We start from the raw sequence: 23,603 nt of genomic DNA, 5'->3' as shown, positions 1-23,603 counted from the left end.
TGCTGCAAGTTAAGTAGGAGTATTTGCACACTCATATTTTATCCATGCTGCATCATTTTTGCTCACTTCCTATTTATTAGCTTAAACTATTTTGCAGGGAGGATTTTAGTCCTGAGTCCAGATCAGAAACGACAACATTCACACATTAGTTCAGGAAAGTTGTGTCTCTCTGCAGCTTCTTAAAGTTATTTTGAAAACATCTGAGAAACGCATTTCTGTGGCTGTGTGAGTAAAGGAAAATGATGCATCCGCTGACTTAAAAGCCAAGTTTTCCTCTATATCGTGCATAGCTGCAATTTGCTTTTCTCTTCCCTTTACACAATGAACATAACTGCATGATTCATTGCCGCCTTGCTGAAATGTGTCCTGCATTTTTCAAAAGCACATGACAAAAAAAATATTTTTTTTGTCTTCTCAGCCATAAGAACCTCCCTGTACAGGGGGGTTCTAGCTGCCCCCTCTTAGAATATCGTCTCTGCCAGCATTTGGAATAAAGCAAGTCATAACCTTCTCTCTAGCTCCCAGAAGTGTACTTTTCTACAATCCCCTGTGTTAGTTGTTGTACTGCAACAGGAAAGGAAAATAACATTTACTTAATCAAGGCACTGAACACAACTATTTCTCCCACCCCTTTTCAGTGCCTTGTGCTGTAAGTGATGTCTTTTGAGACGTATCTTCACAGAGTCTCCAAATAACTGAAATTCTTGCTGACCTGCTCTTCTAGCATACCATCAGCTAGAATACTGCTCAACTATCAGGGCAAAAAATACAGGAATTTCTATAAGTTCATAATTTCTTTTCTTCTATTTTCCTTCAAAGAAACAATTTTATTTTTTTATTTTTTTTTTGAATGTAAGACACACTCTCCAGATAGAAAGACTGGTACAGAGAGAGAAATCAAATATTTCTTCCTTATGCATGGTGACACCAAAACATCTTCTCAAAGACCCTAGGCTTTCTACAGAATATAATCAAGGCACGTAGGAGACCAGAGGAAGACAAAGCTACAAACCCACATTTAACAGATGAAGAGCTGTTCATCTGTTCTGAGAACTGATAAAGCACAGAAACAGGAACCACCTACATTCAGGGAGTGGACGGTGAACATGCTTTTTGGTGGCCTGGACTATTTTCTGTGCACTCTGTCCATTTACTCTAGAGGGAGCTCAGGGCAGTTACACCACGAGTTACAGTTATGGGCTTAAAATTACTTTGGCTGAACCTAGACCTGTTCTGCTCATATTCACATGTGAATCATAGAGCATAATTGAAAAATGCACTGGGCTTTTTGGAATTGCAACAAAGCCAAGAAGCAGCAGACATGAATATCTGCCACTTCCATTTTGCTCACATAGTAACTTGCAATAGAAAACATTACAGGAAAAAATACATTTTCATGTGTTTCCCATATAAAATTTCCCATATAAAATTTCCCAATATAAAATTTACAGTAGAAATATTTAAGAAGAAATAATAAATAAGGGCAGAAACCAGAGGAAGAAGCTCAAAGAACAGGCAAACAACACTGCAGCTATGCATGACATCTTGAGTCATAACACGAGGCAAAATGAGTGGGTCTAGGAGGGGAAGGATGAAGGAAAAGGACATTGGTACGCTGAAGGGTGGAGAGGAGACCCAAGAGAACTCACAAAGCAAATAAAATCCATGTCAATAAGTAAAAAATTCAGAAACATGAAAGGGTGGAACCACTGTGTTACTCATACGCAGTAATTGTTCCTATGTTAGAGAGAGAAAAACAATCCACCAGCTTCCTTAGCTGCCCATATTTTCCATTTATGCTTCTTCTGGAATGCAATTCCTAAACCGTTCACAGTCATACATCCACTTAACTACTTTCAGACAATCTCTGTACCCTAACTCTGTTTTCCTATAATCATGCAAAACATATACCAAGCCTTGTAATGTGATGAACACAAATCGCATCCAGGCATTGAAAAGAAGCAATTTTCAGCTCACTGGCATACTAAGAAGAGAAAGAAATCCCACCCACTCCCTTCTTGCCCTGCTGACCCCCCTATACTGGGGCTGAAGATCTATTCCCTGCCTCATGCCCCAGAGCCCTTTATTATCTCTTAGTTTCAAATCAACGTTCTCCACATCTATTTTCAAACTACCCTCTGCTTGGTGAGCAGTGATCGATGCCTACACTAAACTTGCATCTCCCTCCCCTTCCACATTGCTGCCTCAGTTGTGTTTGCACAGCTGGGGCTGATCAGCAACTTCCTCTTCCATCATTCACCCAGCAAAACAAAAAGCAGAAGCAAATATCAGGTACTTATAAGACAGTAGAGGAAAGGACATGTTGCTGTACTTCAAGCTCTGCCTTGTGCAAAGCCATTTCCTCTGCTAGCTGAAGGACTTGTGCCTTTCAATGACTAGAAATCCAGTGCCCACATCCAGCCTATAAGGTTAAGGAGCTGTGTCCATAACTGCAAAGAGTTCACAAAGCTGAGTACTCTACAGGGTATTTAGATAGATAGATACATTCTTTGGTATCAGGTATAAAACAAAATTGCATATCAGGTCTTTTCAGAACTTAGCCCTTTCTTTCTTTCTTTCTTTTCTTTCTTTTCTTTCTTTCTTTCTTTTCTTTCTTTCTTTCTTTTCTTTCTTTCTTTCTTTTCTTTCTTTCTTTCTTTTCTTTCTTTCTTTCTTTTCTTTCTTTCTTTCTTTCTTTCTTTCTTTATTTTGTAGTAGTGTGTTTGTTTGTTTTGTGTGTATGTTTTTGTGTTTATCTTGTTTGGTCTTCCTTTTTATTTTTATTATTTATTTTAAAAAATATTCATATTTTTGTCAGGCAATATTATTTTCCACTTTGGTGTGATATGATAGAAGACTGAAATATTTTTCCAATAGATTTTCCCTTTCAATAATTACCCTGATGTATTTAAATTATTAAATAAAATCTCATAACCATACTTCCCTATGCTTCAGAACCAGGAGGAAAAAAAATAAATAAAACAAACAACTTTTACTGTACAACAATGCTTTGTGGTTAAATGAAATCTCCAGTTCTGCTCAGCAAAAGGGGGACACATTTCCCTTTTTTCTGATTTAGTACAAATAAGCTTTACAAGGCAATGTTGTTAAAACTGGTGCCGTTTTCAAAAGGGTCTCAGTTCCTGCCAAATTGAGTTCTGTCTGAATGACATTTTATCAAGAAGAGGAAAGCTGGTTGGATTTTGGGCTACAGCCACTGTGCTTTATCTGACTGCTACTGATCACGCATGCCTTTGTACTGAGAGAAGTGCAATCTGACATCTAAGGTCAGGATTTCATGTCCCTGCTCCCAAAAGGCCAACTGGAGAGTTCTTAGTTGTTGTGCACTGGTTTTGCAGCAACTTGAATTTCCGTGACATCAACAAAAGCACACAAACCAGTAACAATGTGCAGCTTTTAAGAGAGCAGTGTCTCTAATGAAGCAATTAGAGAGCTAAGGAGCACCTGTACACACACAGGGTAAACATAAAGAAAACCAGCCATATAAAGCACAGATAAAACCACACAATTTACGTATGGATGTAGACCTCCCTCCCTCTGTCCTGAGAACAGTCAATCTGCTCCATATATGTGGGCAGCCCGTCCTGTGGTTTAGAACGAGCTGTGGTAAAGTGCACTATAATTAAAATGGGAAAGAGTGTCGTAACAGCCATCTATATATAGGGTTATTCTTTCAGTAATACCTAGAACACACTCCCTAAAAGAAAAATGTGGTGCTAGGATGTGGCATGCACTGCTTTCAAGAAAAGATTCTTCCAGCTGTATGTGGGAATCTGGAAGAATGCAGCTATGCTTTTGTGAAGTCTGCCTCACTGGTGAAACAAAGGGAAGCTGCAACTACAAAACTTTAAATTTGAGCCTTAACTCGTCAGTGAATAAACACAGAACATGACTATGCAACAGCTTGAAACTAACTGCAGACTCAATTGCACAGTAAGCTTCCTCTTTTGCAAGCATTTCACCAGACTCATTAAGGAAATGTTTGAAATTTCTATTGTTACTTACTGCTACGTTGTCATAGTTACACGAATGGTGATCTTCAATGTCAAAATCTGTGAAGTTCAATAGGACTCTGTGGCTGTGGTCAACTTGGATAATCCAAGAACAGTCTGTGTTGTTATTATAAGGCTCAGGATAGTTTGGAGAATGGATTTCCCCACTGGGAGCTTGGAAAATACCACCACAGCCTGAAAAAGACATAAACAGTTTTATCACAACAGCTCTTTTATCCTTAGTGAGATTCAGTTCTGTTTTTTAAACTAAGGGAAGAACACCTTCATCTTTATATTTTCTGCATTAAACTTGTGCAAAATGAGTGCTCCAACTATTGCAAGGCCCTGTTTGCAGTGAAAATCAATGGCAAATGATTACCAGGAAAGAATAACCTTATCACTATTGGTGAATATGCAACAATAAAGCTTTTGAGAAATGTTCCTTTCTAGCCCCAGGGTGGATAGTAGATGTCCCAAAGTTTGAAACACTGGTGCTGGTATTCCTCTGTCTGAGATATTAAAAAAGCTATTTAAAATAGCACTCATATGAATGCCCTAGACCTTTTCCACATAGGTGACAATGGCTAACCTAGCATACTGAGAGAGTAAGGACAAGGCCTAGCTGAGCACAGAGGTAAAAAAAAATAAGAATAAAAAAATCTGAAAATATCAAGACAGTTAGGAATTCCATTTTCCCTGTGAGCAGTAAAATAATTGCTAGCTTGAAGTTTCTGCTTCTTTATCCATGCAGCCAAGGGCTTTCTGAGGACTCTAGTTCAGGCCCAGATATAACCAGAACATGCTTCAGTGCTCGTGAATATCTGAACAGCCAGGAATGATGGCTCCTATGTTGGAAGTGCCAGGGCTTTCAATAGGAGTAACACAAACAAATAGACTTTTATATGTTGTAAAGGGATGGAGGAGGGTAAAATACATAGGGATGGCTGGAGACAGAGACAGCCTGCTAGAAGGATAAAAACTACAGTGTTACTGTGTTCTGGTGAGAGGGTATTTAGAGGCTAGAGGGGGGTTGGAGTACAACAGGCAAGATGTAAAGAGATGAGAAAGCTTCAGGGGGCCTAACTAGAAAAAATAAGCCGCCAGATCTCAGAAGGGGATTAATTCAAAGGACTATTGTAAACTGTCCCTTTATTAAAAAAAATCTTCTGCCTTTCTCACAAATTGAGAATGGAAAAGTATAAACCTTGACAAGTGAATGAATCAGTATGCTTAATCAAGCAAAATGCAAGAATTAAAATCTGCCTCTCCTCACTTTTCACTGCAATTAGTTACTGATAATTAGCCTTTTCATAAGAACTCCCATGTAGAGACATGTGGTTGGATCTTTTAAGCATGTCTCGTCTTTCACTGATTACCAGTAAGGCTTTGAACAAATAATCACACAGGGGATGGATGAACCTCATAGAGTTCAAGCATTTACTAATCACTCCAAATATTTGTGGAGTTCACTGAGTACTCCAAGCAAATCCATATTTTCAGATATTTTTCACTTCACAATTTGAAACCAAAGCTAATTCAGCTAATCATTCAGCTAATACATGACTCTTTGTGAGGGGAGGGGGAACTGCTGCCATGCAAAAGTTCTTTTCTGATTACAGGAATGTCTTGATTAATTTTGTAGAGAAGAAATCCCCAACAAGGTATGCTGTAACAAAAAAATTATGTAGGCCTAGATTGGAGCTAGTTAGATGATTTCTTTCTCATTTATTTTCTCTGGGTGTTTTCCAATATCTCTTAGTGTGACCAAATCCAGTAACACTCCAATTCACCTTTAGCTTTTAATCCCATGCTGTTTGACTAATTTACATGCTTTTGTGGCTGATTTCCAATTCTCAAACTTCCTGAATTTCTCATGGTACACTCACCACCCGGATTTTCTTGCCAGGAGGCATTGAAACCTCTCCCAGTCACTGATGCATCTGTCTTGAAACGGACTACAGCCGAATTGCCGGTACTGGAGACTCTCAGGGGGTTCTGTGCTGATCTTGAAATACACAGCTGGGCTAGTCTAGGAGAGAGGAAGTCAGGGCCACCATAGACCTAAAAATGGAAGAAACAATGTCAACATTTTCAGAGAGGCTGTCTGACATGCAGAATATGAGATGAATGTTTAGGTAGGATTAAAAAACCCTCTTGTAAGTATTGAAAGTGATTCCCCATTCATAAATGTAAAGTGGCTGTGAAAGTTATTTTCTCTGCAAGTTTACCTGACGTCTGGACCATCAAAACAAGTACAAAATACTGGATGATTTCAAAACAGCCTTGCATTAAATAAGAATTTTCTGCTTTGAGGCTTTGCTACATTCTTTTTCCCCCATCACTCCACAGTTAGCTCCTTGTTTCTGTGGGGATAATATAAATATACATATATATTTTGGTGCTTGTGCAGACAAGCTGTATTTATTTTTCAGGAACTTGTGCTGATGTTTTGCACCCCTTATGTTTAAAGGCACGGTTAAGACCTTTAGTTTTTTGTTTGTTTTTATTATTACTTTTTAAATTGAGGCTAAACTTCATCGCTTTCTACTGAAACAAAAAGCTTTGAAATTTTATTGACTTCAATGGAGAAATCAAAATCTAAGCCACAGAATTTTGGTCAAGTAAACTACAATCTAATAATACTCTACGGAAACAAGGATAAGTATCATATATTTGCCACAGAAAAAAAAATGTTTTGACTTTCAAGAGTTGGCATTTCTTATTCAGAAAAGTGTACCTCAGGCAGTTATAAACCAGAAAATCACAACTCTCTTGAACATCATTGGCAGTGTTGTGTACTTTATATTAAATTTTATACCAATTCAAGTGAATCAGATGGCAGCACTGGAGCCTTGTTAATCCTTTTTTTTTGTTTTCCAGAAGGGATGTAGGATTTTAGTTTGAGCCCGTTTCTAACTGGTGGAACTGGCTCTTGTTCCTTAATCTTCCCTCACACCGCTGAAGAAAACACACATGCTCAGCACAGTTTTCAAAAACAGGCTTGATTTTGGTGCCTAGTGGCTTGTCGCATGCTAATGAAATTCACCTGAGACTGTGGTCTGCCTTACATTGGGATGTCCCTCATGAGACAGCAGCTGCAAAAGACAGCTTGACAGTAACCTCATATATGAAAATTGTTAAATAGAGACAAATAAGAGTGTGCTATTGTCCTTCAACAACTGAACTATCAATAGGTAGAGCAATAACAGATACTCTGCTTGTATCAGCATATATCATGTAATAAATCCTAAAGATAAACTAGAGAATGGCAAGTTCTAACAACAAAACTAGGGAATAGGAGGACAGGTCAACAGATCCCATCAAGATTTTCCCACTAGTAGCTGGATTTAGTAGCATCCTAAATCTGCACCAATATTTTCTTAGTCTCTCAAACATGAAAAAGGTCAAAAAAGCAATCCATTAATCTCTCTCAGAAAGCAACAGTGCTGTAAGAACCAGCCTTCTATAAGTCCCTTTCACCTCTGATCCCTTCTGGATGAGAGGAAACTCAGTATTTTAATAAGCTCTGGCCAGAAACTTTTTAACTTTGGAAGAAGTTTGTGTTCTGTCCAATCTAAATAACTGAACAAGACTTACAAATAGCTGAACTAGTCCCACCATCTCCAGGGATAAGGGTAGTGCATTGCTATGTAATTTCATTGATTGTGTGCACACTAGCTGCATACAGTGCCTGCCATTAGAAGTACAAAGAAATTTTAACTGGAAAAAAATATTGACTGAAACCAGGGTTATGTGGCACTTAGAAGCTCAAGCTTCCACCCCCAGAAGAAGGAATTAATTTCTTCATGGTCTCTTAGATGTTCAGAAACTGTATTTTATTTTAGTGGCTGATTACACAGGCTTAATAGCCTAAATATTTTAATTTTGACTGAAACCAGCAATTTTTTGCTTTCTGCAGGGAGTCTGCATGGCTTGAATGGATAATGGCTCTTCTGTCCTATTGATCCTCTCAAGGCATTCAGAAGTCAGAACAGCTGAAACCACAGCTCAGATTAAGACTGTAAGGAAGGAGTCACAGTCCTGGAAAGAAGCATGCTTGTCTGCTGGAAGCTCAGTGTCTTCAGTAAAATGTCACTGCTGGGTTGCTTGTGAGGCCCAATGACAACTGCATTTGTCAGAAGTCTGTAGAAAATGTGAATTTTAAAATCAGTTTGTGGTATATCTCTTTGTGTCAGAGTAACAGCATGGGACCTAGCAGAAACACATGTTCTTAATCAGCTAAACCTGCCCAGAGAAGCTATGTGGTAGAGGAAACAGCAGGACTTTCTAATATGCATCTAATATGCATCATGGGCCAGCTTCTCCCATCACCCCTGGTGCTCCCTGCAGCCATCTGCACACCACAGGCAAGGAGACCAAACCCAGCTCTGACATAAACCCTGCTGATTTCTGGTATTACCTCAGAAACAAGTGTGGGCCAAGCTGAACACTTATAAAACTGGGCTGTTAGAAGAGAATTTAGGATGGGGAGGAAATACGGATGGGAATCTGAGTTCTGTGGGTTTCCTTTACATTGTTAGCTGTTCTGCAACAGCCTTCTGCACAATTTCAAAATAAAGAGCGCTAGTCAAAGGCATGTTCCTTACACTTCGGAGCGTATTTCTTTACTCCCTTATGCTGGTTCGATTAATCAGATGGTTTCACAAGGGCTGGAGCAAAAACAATTTTGAGTGTTTCCATGACAAAAAACAATAAAATGTTACTTTTGGCTACAAAGAGGAAAACCAACAGTTACCACATGACAAAAAAAAAAGGAAAAAAAAAAAAAAAGAGGGAAAAGAGGATTGATGGAAAGAATGAATTCCAGGGTGTGGTTCACAAAGAGTCACAGGATATCTGAGCTGCAAACAGATAAAAATGAAAATAAAAATAAAAACATTTAGTTTGATCACAGCAACTGATCCAGAGATAAAATAAAGTTGGATGGCATAGCAGGAATGCAGGACATTGTCATAAAGCCCATGGTTTTAATCTGTTCTTATCATTTACTTCTGCCCCGTTAGCTCCATTTACTGTTAACAGTCAGCATTCCAGTGTTATGAGCAACAGAAGGCTGTTTTTATGTGGTTGGTCACCCTCATGACACAGATTTTCTGGGAGTAAAACTGATCCTTGTTCAGATATAACTGCCAGCAAAGAGAAAGCCCAGCTTTGACAGAAAATCAACTTATGTTAATACGTAGTTCTTTATGAGGAGAAATGAGAAGACCAAAGCATCTGGTAAAGATCTGGAAGTGCAATAGGTTTACAGGGTTCATAGAATCAGAGAATGGCTTGGGTTGGACAGGACCTTAAGGATCATCTAACTCCAACCCCTGCCATGGGCAGGGATGCCACCCACTAGACCAGGTTGCCCAAAGCCCCATCCAGCCGGGCCTTGAACACATTCAGGGATGGGGCATCCAAAATCTCTCTGGGCAACCTGTTCCAGTGCCTCCCTACCCTTACAGTGAAGAATTTCTTCCTAATGTCTAGTCTAAATCTATCCTCTTTTAGTTTGAGACCATTCTCCCTGGTCCTAGTGGGTTCTTTCTTTTTCAGCTCACTGCTACATCTTGCTGTGTCAGCATATATTTATAGTTTACAAAAACCTGGTAAATATTAAGAAAAATATATCATAATTTAACAACATGGTCATATGTGGTAATTTAACAACATATGGTCATTTTTCTCTGTATGTGTTTCCAATAGAAGCTCTTAAAAATATTTTTAACTCTTTCATTGCATCCAAAATGATGGCTTCTATTTCTATAAAACATTTCTAGAAAACAGTTAAAAACAACTTTAAAATTGCTTCTAAATGTTTGTGAAAGGAGTGGAATCTGGCAGGGAAGAGAGAAAGACAGACTGCTACTGTTTCATGAAAGAGGCAAGAAGGACGCTTAGGGGAACCTTTCAAGCTCTTGAGTATGCAGAATTGAGGATTTCCTACACTTTTCTTTTTTTTTCTGTAACTTTTCTTAGTGAAACATATGGTAGGAAAGGGATAGTGACATGAAAGGGACAGCTTGTTTAGGAAGCAATGTCAAAGGGAAGGAAAGGGAGACTGGCTACGCTTTACAAGAATGAATATACATCAGAAAAATGTGCAAGAGAGAAATAGGCACAAAACTATGGTATAAGAATAAAGCCAGCAGGAAAGGTACTGTGATGGGAAAGATCTCTTGGAATTTTCCTACAATTCTCTGCCAGGTGGAAGGGAAGAGGGTGTTTCTAAGCAAAAGCTAAGAGCGTCTAGGTCACCAAACCTTGCAATTACTGGAACATTTTTTATTGCAAGATAATGGTTTGGAAGAACAACAGAAAAGAATACAATCTTTTGCAATGTTCTAAAAGCAGTTTTCTTCTTTCAGAGAGTAGAGAGTATTAACTGGACAGGGAGGGACAGGAGGGTGCAGCGCTACTTTAGCTCTGATTTTGACTTCCTATTAAAACTGGAAAGTTATTTGGCTTGAAAGAAAACAGGAAGCAGTAGAACTCACTATTCAGAGATAAGGAAGAAGTGAAATCGGGATACTAACTATGAAAAATGTAGACTTTAAAACCCAAAGAACTGATAGACAGGATGCTCTTGGGAAGATAGTGTGAGGGTGAAAAAATATGGAACCCTAGTGGTCGTTGAAACATGGTGTGTGTCAAAGGCATACCAGGAACCTTGTTCTTCCTAGCACTTGCCAAACTGTCATGTGTGTGCTTTTCAGACTGGATGTATGTAGACAACTACAGAAAAGAAGACTACGTGATAGAACAGCTTTTGAAAACAGTTAATCACATTCTTCTTTTTTTTTTTTTTTTCCACTAAAATGAGTCATCGTTTGTTCTGTGAAAACTATATCAATCATGCTGCGAATGTGCAATTTTATAACAAAAGCAAGAAAATATATATGTGGCAAGTTACATAAACCTCTACCAAATGCCTGCAGTTTGGAAGAATAAACTATTCACTGCCAAACAGAACTTTTGATCTTGCACTAAGACATGAACCAATCTTCCTCAGTAATTTGATTTATGTTAGTTTATCTGTAAGCAGAACTGAGACAGGTGTTGGGAACTGGATGAGCCAAGGCTAGGAGACAAATAACCCAGTGGCATGCCAGTTCCGAGTGCAGAAGTGCAGGAAAATTCAATCAGCAAGGTGGGCATCTGTGCTGATGAATGAGGGGGGCTCTAAAAAAGTAATGCGTAGCAACTAAATCTGAAAGAAAACCCCAAACCTAAGGTCAGAGACATGAAGCAGAAAGCTGTAGGATGCTCTTAAACACCTTGTTTGAGCAATTGTGTCAGGTGACCCATTTGTTAGACCTTAGGCCAGCATCTCTCCCAGTCAAAAAGTTAAGCATAGGGTTGCCAGCCATCTGTAATCTCAACAGATTCTGACTGCTCCTGGGTGACCACCTGTAGGAGTAGACATTGTCCTTGTACTAGTCAAGAAATGGTCAAACATAGTAGCCTCAGATTTTCTGACTATTTAATGGATTTCTCTGGGCAAGAGAGCAATGCAACAGACTTTATCAATACAAAAAACAGCCAAAACAGGACATCTACCTGCAGGGATTGGTGTCAACAATGGGGCACACAGTTATACTTGACAGTGCTACTGAAGAAAAATTCATGGGACAACTTCCTTACACCCAGATCCCACAGAAGCCCCAAAGTTACTAGGATAGTCAAAATACAGTGTCCCTTTGATCAAGACTTCAGCTTCATTGCTAAGCTGGGGAAGCCCATTTTAGGGCCAGAAAGCTGGTGTTACAATTCTTCTACTCATTACAAATGTTTGTAATCATTAATTTGGCCATTGGGTACTTAAGACCTGCGCTGGGATGTGGGTTAAGTCTTCCAGGAATGCTGCTGCTGAGTGTGCACTAAGGACCATAGGCTGAAGAAATCTGTGTTACAAAGGTAAGAATAGGCATCAGTGAGTATAGACAGGTGCTGTCTAGCTGTATGCCAGTCTCACATCACATTACCAGAAGAGTTGAAGAGGCAAAGTAATACAAGATCTCTTGATCAATCTTGTGGGCCCATTAGAAAGATTCAAACATCACCCAGGTATTAACAGCAAACGACCCAACAGTTCCATTAGTGATATCCAATGTCTCTAGTGAGAGCCATCTAGAAAATCCATCATCTAAACAATTTCTTCCTGAAAATAATTTCCCTTTTTTCTACAATGGAAATCTATTCAAGTCTATTAGCTAGGAATTGGTCACCTAGCTGCTTCCCAACAGAAACACAAAGATGTCACATATAAAATGACCATCCAGTTGTCTGGGTCTCTTAAAGATCAGTAAGCCCTTAGAAAGGGAGGTCTCTTTTCCCATTGTACTACCATCCTAAGATGATTAGAACACTGTCTCTTCTTTAATTATTTTATTTAATTATTTATTTTTACCCAGTTCTTTTTAAAAGGTGGACTTTTTAAGACTGAGTTTTTCAAAGCAGTTTTGTCTCTTGTTATGAAGTATATAGAGGCTACCATCATTATTAAGGTATACCAACACCAAAGGCATAAAAGTAAAAAGAAGTAAGAGCAGTGTGGCTTCTGTGACATTTGTGAAACATAGCCCTAACCACAGCAGAAATGAGAAATTGCAGTAAACTATTTCTTCTGCTCCTGCAGAAGACAGAAAAGCACATAATTTGTGTATTTTTTGAAGACTAAATCTAATTCTCTTACCTCCAAAACATCATAGTTGCAGTTTGGGTGATATTCAATGTCAAATTCCTGAATGGTCAGTTGAATGCTGCTACCAGGCGTTGTGTGAATGTACCAGATGCATTCCCTATTGCTTGGATATGTGTTGGGGTAGCCAGGGCTGTGAAATGATCCGGAAGTGCCAGAGAGTTCTCCTCCACAACCTGATAACAGAGCAAAGCAGCTTGTCAGTGAGGGGCTCTGGAAAACCTCAATGACAACTCTGTAATGAGGATAGGCATAAGCATTAATTTCATGCACAAGTGTGTATACTGGGCTTGACGGTCTTCTCTGTCAGAGGAACTGAGGTCCAGCAGGGAGGAGAAATTCAGGAGCCTGCTGGCCCTGCCTGTGCAGTAAGCACTTCACCCTCTGTTTTGCCATGCTTCTTGCTTCTCAACTAAGCATCTGCTTCTACAGCTGAAGAAACTGAGGCACAAAGCAAAAAAAATATTTGACACTTTTTGTTTTGGCCTCTAACTTTGTTTCGTTGGCTCTAAAAAGCTGAATCAGATCCATCCCTAGCTGTTACTGACCTCAATGAATACACAGACTAAGTTATCATGGGAAGGGCTTGCTATTGTTGTAAAAATGCCATTTCCCACTGATTTAGAAATCATAAAATTAAAGACAATGTAATTTCCCTCAGCCCACTGAACATGATTACCAGCTGCCAAGTCACAGTGGATGAACTGCCTTTCTGACATTTGGTGGGTTTAACATTCTTTTTCATTGAATTGTAACTGTGCAATTGTCAGACATGCCATTCTTGAAAAGTTATGTATTTTCAGATAAGAAATTATTGCCCCAACCCCACTCGCCAGACCCTTAGGTGATAAAATTCTTGCATATTATAAACTAGATCATATGGACCAAGCAACGGACCAAATACAGGCCCCAATTTGACAGCACAAAGTAGATGGAACACGTGAAGCTGCAGTTTTATACAGCATTTATGCATATATCAATGCTGTACTTGCCTCCTTTGATTTGGTTTCCTGGGAAGATGCTATCACTGACCCAGTCCCTAGGTGCAGGTGTCAGCAGGGTGAGAAGACAGGAGAGTCTTTTCCAGTGTCAGGACAAACTAAGGTCAGCTACATTCATCACGAAACACCACCTTTGCAGAAGCCAGTGGAGTGGCTGTGTATTCATCACATGCAGAAAGCAAAGTAGCTTTGCATTTGTTCTGACTTCATGTGTGTGTCGCTCTGTCTTGCAGCAGCATTTTGTTTCTCTCCACATCATAGGGCCTCAAGGGCTTCATTTAGGCACTAGCTAATCTTTTGCTAACACAGCTTTTATGGGGTCACTCGAGCTTTGTAAGTAAAGCCCACACTCCATCAATCTCTCTTGCTTCATCTCCAGAGGGAAGGTTCTGTCACACAGCAAAAAAGCCCCCAAATACTTAATAGAACCAGCTAACAAACCATGAGCTGTATATTCCCTGAGGCAAAAATTGTGGTATGCCAGCAGTGATGGATAGTATCAGAGCTGTTATTTAGAAGAAACATTTTATAACATAAACCCAATAAACTACCCCCCTGATTTGCTCACTAATCCACACAGAAATGCAAGACTCCCTTAATCTCTATTAAATCTATGAATAATTTATTACTTGAACAAGGTATCTTGATTCTCCTAGTTGCTCTCCTTAACACCCTTTTTTCTTCAGGAAGCTATAAATCAAGATCTTCAATTAAACACAAATACTTTTCTTAGCACCTTCTGTGGTAAAATTGCAGCTGTGAAAGAGTGGCTGCTAATCCCTGGCAGCATTTGCTATAATCTCCACCATGCTCCTCACTAAAAACTTGAGTTTGACTCTGCCACAGTTGGCTCTGATGCCTTCTAGGACTTCAAAATGCAAATCTCTGGGAGGAAAGAGCAGTGTTTCTAAAAAGGAAGAAAGCAATACGAGGCCGGTTTAATCTAGACCATCTAACTGCAGACATGAGGAATATGTCTCCAGGCATGCCAGCTGTGTGACACAAGATCTCTGTCACACTGCGTTATCCAGTGCTCACAGGAAAACTGCCTTTTAAACCCAAGAATACCCACAATTGAACAACAGTTGTCTATAGCCCAGAAAGGCCTTTTCATGGCTTAGGGTGACCCTACAGGTGAACTCACACAAGCTTAGCTCTTTTCTGTCTTCTTCCCCACCTTGCTGCACGTGATGCTCTGCCACGCTGCAGCCTGCCCTGCAGCCACGAGGCTGTTGTCAAGCTACAGAAGTCTCAGTCAAGGAGTAAAAGAATCCTCTAAATGTAGTTGAAACCAATCTCTATCCCTCTGGAGAGACAAAAACAACAGAAAAAGGTAGTACGATTGCTACCCTGAAGCCTGCTGGCACCATCAGGTACCTGGGAGTATGCTATCCAGTATGGATGGGGAGTATGCCCCTGGGAGTTTGCTATCCAGGAACCTTCAGCAGAGAGAAGGAGAGGAAAGCGGCTTCAGTGTAAATCACAATCCCTTTTTTTCACCCGGTGCCTTCAGAAAATGGCTTAATATTCCTCAAGGGAAACCAGGTTGTTTAAAAAAAAAAAAAAGGGAGAAACAAAGATGTGTGTGGGGAGAGTCCTACAAGTGAGTTTGCAGGGTGAGTTACTCTCTTTCCCTCTGCAGCAGCAATGACACAGCTGCTGAGGACAGAGCAGAAGGGAAGGCAGCCTTGCCAGCCTGGGAAACAGAAAGATTTCCCAACGAGCAGACTTGCACGGCTGGGCTCCTGAGGGGGTGCGGATGGGGAGGCAGGGAGGTTTCAGCAGGCGAGAACAAAGCCAGTTGCTATTTATCTCAGCCTGAAGAAAGCTGGGAACATTTTAAAACCAAACAAGCAGCTATGAGTCAGCTTCTCCTACTAAGAGTTTCCTGATAGCCACAAAAGCTCTTTTTTTTTTTTTTTTTTTTTTTTTTTTAGATTTCAACCCAAAACGGCTCAGAGAGCTTGTGTGCTGCAGTTTATGGCCCAGAGCTTTCCGTAGCCCCTGCAGGTAGCGTTCAGATTAGTCATGCTCTCTCCACGAGTGGTTTATATTTTCTCTGAGCCCAATCAATATTCTCTGGATGAGGCATGTGAAGCCCATGAATAAGAATGTCAAACTGTTGTTAATGTGCCATTTCTTTTCTTCCAACTACAAATGTTCCTAGGAAAGGTTTTCTTTAAAGAAAAGGAAAAGCAGAGGTAAAGCTCAGATCTCTGTGATTCGTTTCTTACAATGAACGTGCAGAACTTATCTTGCCAATCTTTTATTAGTTGTTTGCAAACTGAAATTGCTTGAGTTTATGTCCAAGTATTCATTGAATAACACCTGAAAAAAGGACCCACTGTTCTTTGCAAATATGTGAACTATTTTGACTGACCTGCACATAAGAGCAGAAACCTCTGTATCAGAGCAGAAATGTAATACCTGAACTCTCTGGCCAGCTGGAAGAAAGCCTCTATATTATGTTTCTGCTCTTGTATGGATGAGATAAGAATCATTTCTGTTATGCCATATATTTTTTTTTAAATATAGATGACACGTGATTTTAACACGATACTTACAAAAATAGTTCAGAGATTGAATTTTTTAGAAGTGAATTTAGCATTTGATCCCTAATTTATTCCATATCTTCCCTGTTTTGATTAGCCACAAAGTTCTCATAGCATTATCCCTTTCTTTGACTTCACCACAGATGCAAGCAATGAAGGAAAACTAATCTATAAGTATTTTTCATATTATTGTACATTACTGATGAAGACAAATTTTCTCCACTGAGATGCTTGTCTTAAGCTTTGAAATCTGCCTTGGCTGATAGCTCAAATTATCAGAAAAGATATCAAAGAAATTACATTCATTTAAATGGTGTTCAGGCTGAATATATACACATATATGTATATGCATATATATTTACACGCATAAATATAAGTGTATATATGCATGGACTTTGCATTTAAGAGGAAAAAGCAGGAGAAATGTTATGCCAGTGTTTTGAAGCACACAGTTTTATGTACTCTATCCTTTTCATATTTTTTGAACAAGCAATGAAATAAGTTTTTATTTGACCTAGAATGTAACTCATAGAAAAGCAGCCTGCCTATTTACTCAGATGCTGAAATAGGAAAAGTTTAAATTATAATGTAATCATCTCAGCTAATCACCATTAAATGAACACAAACCTTCACCCAGTGTTTACATTGTCTGTAAACATCACATTATATTTTGCTTCTATTCACATAAATGGAGTTTTTGCTGTATATGACAACAAAGGAAAAAAAATATATTGGTGTTTAGGGATAAACAGAAATGAGGAGGCAGAACTTCTAAATTGCTGCATAATTTCAGGTCTCGGTGAAACAACAGTGAATTTGAAACTATTCTGATCCAAGTGGAATATCTTGAAAAAAAAATTCACAGCACAGAAATGCGTGGTCTTGCTGTATATGGACAGCTATATGGACAGCTGCACTGTGGAAAAGTGCAGCTGAAATGCATTATGGCATATGCTTAGTTTCTGCAGACTTTTTTGCAATCATTTTTGGAAACTTCTGCCTTGCAGTTAAACTGAGAAAAAAAAAAAAAAAAAAAGGAGGGAAAATATTGTTTTAGAAGTGTAAAGGTCTTGGAATTCCCTTGAAAAATGTTTAAAACAACTACCTAACCTGGTGTTAGTTGCTAGGACATCAGTCAACAAATAGAAAGCTCAGGAAACATGTATTTGGTGTTTTTGCTTTTCTCTGGCTAAAGTATCAGTAGTCATTGAAGATTGTGCAAGGGATGATTTATAGATGTCTTACCATATTAGTGCCTGTCTGCTTAGCAGATGGTGTTCATTAACCAAAGAAGAATCCCTATTCTCATAAATAATTATAGATGAATACAGAAGTAGTAATCTGTGGAAACCTCTATTATTTGCAAGGTTTTCGGATTTATTCATGGCTGTGTTTTAGCCACACATTAGAAAAGTCCCTTCCATAAAGCTTAAAGTGAGTTGACACTGTTCCTGTAAAGTCGGAGTTAGGGAAATGAAAGGTTTCGGGGTTGTTCCATTTGTTGTGCTCATACTGAAACATTTCAGTAAACGTTAACTGATTGTAGCTGCATGGAGCACTTAGAATGAGCCTGCACAGAGTGAGTCTCTGTACAGAGAATGGAGTACAGAATGAGTCTGCACTATACTAACAGTGGCAAGCATGACTTGGATTTGATTCTGAAATCTTTTACTCTTTTGAGTAGATTTATTTCATAGAATATTATCCATAGGAGAAAGTGCAAATTTTTATTATGAAGGTTTATGCAAGAGATTAAAAATTCAACTGAAAAAACGTGGGTTTTTTTTGTTGTTGTTGTTTTGTTTTCTCCTTTCTGATTTGTTAATTACTTCTGTAGATTTCATTATTATTGTTTTATCAGTCTCCTGAGTTCTTGTATTTTCTTCTATATGTTCCAGTCTGATATCAGTGAGATGGATATTAGATAAAGGTAGACTACAGGGACCCAGGGACTTAAAGGTGCTTTTAGGCATGTAAACAGGAGCTGAATCCTCCAAGATACTGAATGTCCACAGTTCCTGTAGCAGCTGCCAGTGTTCAATGTTTAAATAAAGGCCACTTTCTAGCTCTCAGGCATTGACTGAACAGTTTAACAACAAGCATTGTATGAAAAAATTGGTCTTTATTCTTATATATTAGTCAGGAACTTATGTATTAGTTGAAGGAACAAAATTTAATTCATCATCATGTCTCACAGAGAACATGCTTTTTAATAGCCAGACTGGCTATTTTGTCTGGCTATTTTAATAGCCAGACTGGCTATTTTGTCTGGCTATTTTAATATTTCAATAGCCAGACAAAAAGCCAACTCAACACGGCACACCCCCAATTCAAAGCAACCGCTCAGGACTTGAAAAGATCAGACCCTGTGCATCTCAGACTTAATGTGACAAAAAGACACTGAAAAGGAATAGTCATTTTTGAAAACTGAACTAATGGTGATTTGACCAAGGCTACACAAGAAATCAGCCACAGAGTTAGGATACAGGCTTAGGAAATCTGGGCCTTAGCTCCCTGATTGACCCGCAGTGCAATATTCTCTCCAGCAATCCTAATGGATGTCTGGCAAATATCTGCAGTGAATAGCTTCTGCATCTTAATCTAGCATGTTTTTGTTATGCTTCCCTGAAGAACTAACAAACTATTTCACATTCTACCTGCAAATATACTGAAAAACAGTCTTTAGTTATTGTATGTCTTCTAACAGCTTTCATCTTCTGAAAATATGGACTTGGTATAATAAAAACTGCTCTTCTCATGCACTAAGAAGGATTTCTCCACTCCCTGTCCATCAGCTATGGTTCCCTAGGGAAATCTAACAGAAAGAAGATGATGGCAAAGGAAAAAAGCAATACTTTAGGGCTACATTATTCATTTCTCACCAGTGTGCTCTGCTTCTTTTTTTAAAGGGGGAGTTAACGTGCCACAGAAAATAGAACAGCAGACACAAATTTTGACTATGCTGAGAAGAGCCAATTAAATTTATAAGCTCTACTAACAATGAAGCAGCCTGATGAGCAAGCTTCCAACGAAACACTGATCTATATATATATATAAAGCAGCCAGTGCCTACACACACATTGCTTAATAAGGTAAGTGACAGGTCTAGGAAATATGTCTTCTCAGATAGTGACAGTTGTCACTGGTGTAATTTTGCACTGAGAGACCTTTGACCTTTTGGCCTCCTGAATTTTTTATTTTTTTTAGGACAGCATTCAACTAGCAAGCCATCTTTGCAACGTCCAGCCTGTTAGCAAGAGTTTGTTCATTCTCAAAGGGCTAATATGTGTCCCCAAATATATTTGCCTGTATTAAGCTTCCTAATAAACAACAGGCCTGGAATGAGCACCTTGCAGATCCAAGCTTTCCTCTGGTGAATCAGATTCCTGAGGCCCTGCCTGCAGAAGAAAACACTATCGATTCTGGCTAAATCAATTCTATATCCTGATTAATCAATGGAAACCCTTTAGATGAACAGTGTTATTTCAGAAGCAAAGCCACTTACAAAATTAATTGTTTGCACTTCAGCTTTCTTTACAAGTTAAAATGATATAAGACACTTCTAAATATAAATAGCAGCATTTCCACAAGATCAGTTACTCATTATGCCTTTGGGAAAGCCTAAAGACTGGGTTTCCGTCAGCAATTGAAAATCAGCAGCTTAGTAAGTGGGAAGAACAGATGCAAATGTTTCAACTCTAAACACTTCATATTCATGTCGTGTCTGTCTGCAGGGGCTCCTCATGTCAGTTATCAATGAGGTAAGCTTTTGTCTTGTTGTGATCATCTCATAACTGCTAGCAAAGCTACCAGAAAGAGTGTCTGAAGTGAACTGTATCAGGCACATGGTGGCAAGCAGAAGTGCTGCTCTCTTTGATTACCGAAGCATGTGAATGTTGTTGATATACATCTCATAGACGCTTCGCAACTGCCAGCTGAGGAGCACATGAACAGCCTGAGAGATAGTTCACAGGAGCTTGAACTCCAGAGCACACATTTGTCACTTGAGTAGAAGCAAAATCTCTTTCTGAAAATATATATAGCCCTGTTATTTTCTTGTCAGGTGAGATGTTATTAGACCCAGGTTCAGTTTCTCATAGGGATTTGCCCTCAGGGAAGAGGGGAGCTGAATACTTCAGTCTGAAACTCCCAATTCAAAGGCAGCATCTGCTGCATTCCCCAATAGTAGGGGACTTTCTTCACCAAGATTTTTGTTTGTTTGTTTGTTTGTTTTCTTGTGCATTAAAAGATTTTCAGAAGGCAGAAGTGAACACACCACTTGGACCACAGGAACATATCTAATTTTATCCAGTCTAGGGCAGCAGTATACACTCAGACAATGTAGCCACAAAGGGCAAGAGGGCTACCCATATCTGTGTGTCACCAATCCAGAAAAAAAGGAAATGCCTGCAACATACAGAAAGAAGACAACTACAGTCAGCTCTGGAGGAACTTGCACTCATATTACAGGCTGTCAGGAGTCACAGCTGTGATGTGCAGAGCCTGCAATGACTTCCCTAGAAGCCAGCCCTATCTGAACCCACACATTCTGCTCTGCTGCTCAGACATGGTCCCACATTAGCAGTCTGGGCTTTGTTTCATGCCAGAAACAAACAGAGGGGCAGTGCTGGCTGACAGAGAAGTGAATGTGTCAGTGCAGAAAAGGAGTGCAGGGGGGGTAGGAGAGGGCTGGAGAGTCCGGGAAATGATTGCGGTGGGGGGAGCTGGAGGGAAAGCACAGAGTGCTCACCACGCAGGCAGATCTTGGAAAGTTTTGAGAGCTTTAGAAAAGCAAGTTCACCCAGAACCATGGCTACTGTATGGAGCTGATGTCATCTGGCTCTGTGCATAAAAGCCTCCACTTTTTCTTCTTTTGTGTGGTCCCAGAATGACATCACCTCGGAGCACAAGAACATACCTTTGTGCTGCGGCACTTCCCCTGCTGGCTCTGCCACACATCTCACTCCTCCCGCTTACGTCCCTCCTTTGCCCAGAAATGCTCCTTGACCTCCACTGAATGCAAAACAGCACTGTCTAGTCGGAGAGAGCCTTTTGGGAGCCCGTGAACTCCAGCAGTCCATGGTAGCACAGAGGAGCTCCTATTCACACAATGTATAGCATGCCATACACCTCAGCAACCCGCAGTAGGGCCTCTGCAGCCGATTTCAGCTGCTTTACAATGTTGTCAAAGCTGAATGGTGTGAACTGATTAGACAGACAGGGCAACTGTGGCTATTTAATTATTTTCAAGGTTGAATCCTCTTTGATGGGGTGTACAATAGCATATGATTTAATCTTGTTGCAGTCCAATATTGCTGTTAAATAAGTAGAGTGAAGAAGTTGCGTTTGTAGCCTGTCTTAAGCAGTGTACAATCATTGTACAATCACTAACAGATTGGTTTATAATTGGCATGCATGCTTGCCTATTTAACGAGGCCTGTGACACTCTTTGTGACAAGCAACACAAGAGAAAAAAAAACACCCAAAGCACATCCTGGCCAATGTTATTTCATGCAGAGAAAGGAGGGGGGCAGAGGCTGGAAGGTTGGAAGTGAATGCACTGCCCAAGAAAACAATCATCACTAAAGAAAACCAGAGAGAAGCCTGCAGAGAAGGAAAAAAAAAAAAAGAGCCTATAGGAATCAGACAAACTGAGAGCTTGTTTCCTATTAGAAATTCCAAGTCCCCCTTGAATGGTGTATATCTCCTTTTCAGCACATAAATTCTGAAGGTGCACCTCATCCTGTGCCTACTCCTGTAGATGAAAGGGTATTTTGCTTACAGATAATCTTCAAAGGTATGTATGTACAGAAACATTCACTGAGAAAGTATTGGAGCAATTATGAGTAAATGCAATATTTTCAGTGCTCTAATAGGTTATTTCTACTTAGCTGACATGTTGACGACCTAAGCTGGGACTCTACTTTGTATACAGAAAAGAAGAAAACATACTTTGCCTGAAAAACCTGGTCAACTTACCATTGACATGCCACAGCATCTGGAACCCACTTCTAGCATTCAGTCCATCAGAATAAAATGCCACATGGAGACTGGTCCCTGTGGTGCTCCCTGCCAGCGGAAGAGACTGTCCACAGAAAGTACCTATCAGGTTGGATCGTTCATCAGGTCCATCATAGAGCTGAAATGAAACAAAGAATATCCCAGTAGGTAAAAAGCAGCTCCCCAGTTCTTAGTGTTTTGCATAGGATGTTGAAGAAAGCACTGATGCTCCAACACACAGCCACCCTGACGCAGCAATATCAGCCATGGGGAATGTGGGAAGGTTTGGATGAAACAATGACCATATGCAACTGCAATATGTCTTAAAACCTGGCTGCACATCGTGTGGAGCAGGAATGTCTTGCTGTTTCTGTTTTGGTGTGTATTGGGGGTTGCTAGGGAAGAATATAAGGGGCAAACACAACAATGAACTGAAATAGAAAGAAAAAGGGGATGTCATAGGTCCGATTTTACTATGCATCTAACATACTCAGTGCCTCCAAACCCTTTGGTGGTAACCCAGATTATTTGCTTATTTCTGTAAGACTGCACTCAGGTGATTTCAGGACAGACTGAACTTATGGTGGACTAAACCAAGGAGTCAGCATCACCAGAGCCTCACAGTGTAGTGACGGCAAACTGAAAACAAAAAGCAAAACAAATCCTCAAAAACCACAAGGCAAAATTCACGTTTGTTTATTTTGTCGTGTTCTTATGCTAGTGTCCTACTTTGGAGGAGAAGTGGAGTCATGATTTCTGAACTTTTGCACCTAGAAATACTTTACAAATCATATTCTACGTGATGGTATTTTGACAGTCAGAGTGTTGGCAGATGTAGCCAGCCTGAAAATCTTTCTGTTCCCCAAACACAAAAGGGAATTCTTCCATCCTACTCTTGAAACACTAATGCTCTAAAAAATGGAACAAACAACATGATAAGGAAATATTCCTGCATTAAAATCTTAAAATCTGAAGCTAGTCAGATGCTCCCATTTAAATAAAAACACTTAAGACATGTTTTCATGGAGTCATAGTGGGTGCCCTGAGCTTTTGCACCTCTTTACATCAGTTGTCTCCAAACAGGTTTAAAGACTTTTTCTCATCCTAGCCAGTGGATATGGCACTTTTTTCATATCCAGTAAATCACACTGAATATGCATCTATGTTCTTCACCAAGTATTGCAGTGCTCACTGTCATTATTCAGGGAGAAAGGTGTATAGTCTTTGTAAACTTGGTAAAAAATAAACATAAATAAATTGCATTTGAATATGATACCAGACTGCCAGTTGTTGTCAAATTATGAGTTGCTTTACTATTTCTTCTTTAGTT

The 23,603-nt window shown here is 39.5% G+C and overlaps 1 protein-coding gene across 2 annotated transcripts in view; it reads right to left on the bottom strand.

The window, feature by feature from the left end:
• Positions 1 to 23,603, bottom strand: part of CUBN (cubilin) — a 140,592-nt gene that overhangs the window by 65,773 nt on the left and 51,216 nt on the right. For both annotated transcript variants that reach the window (XM_068673837.1, XM_068673838.1), the window contains exons 28-31: positions 22,253 to 22,412; positions 12,715 to 12,896; positions 5,900 to 6,074; positions 4,027 to 4,208 (exon numbers count right to left, since the gene is read on the bottom strand). In XM_068673837.1, the coding sequence (XP_068529938.1) occupies positions 4,027 to 4,208; positions 5,900 to 6,074; positions 12,715 to 12,896; positions 22,253 to 22,412 (699 nt within the window). The remainder of the gene's footprint in view (positions 1 to 4,026; positions 4,209 to 5,899; positions 6,075 to 12,714; positions 12,897 to 22,252; positions 22,413 to 23,603) is intronic.

This window comes from Anas acuta, chromosome 2, assembly GCF_963932015.1.
Source record: "Anas acuta chromosome 2, bAnaAcu1.1, whole genome shotgun sequence".
Classification (NCBI taxonomy): Eukaryota; Metazoa; Chordata; class Aves; order Anseriformes; family Anatidae; genus Anas; species Anas acuta.
This window is presented reverse-complemented; position numbering and strand designations above follow the sequence as displayed.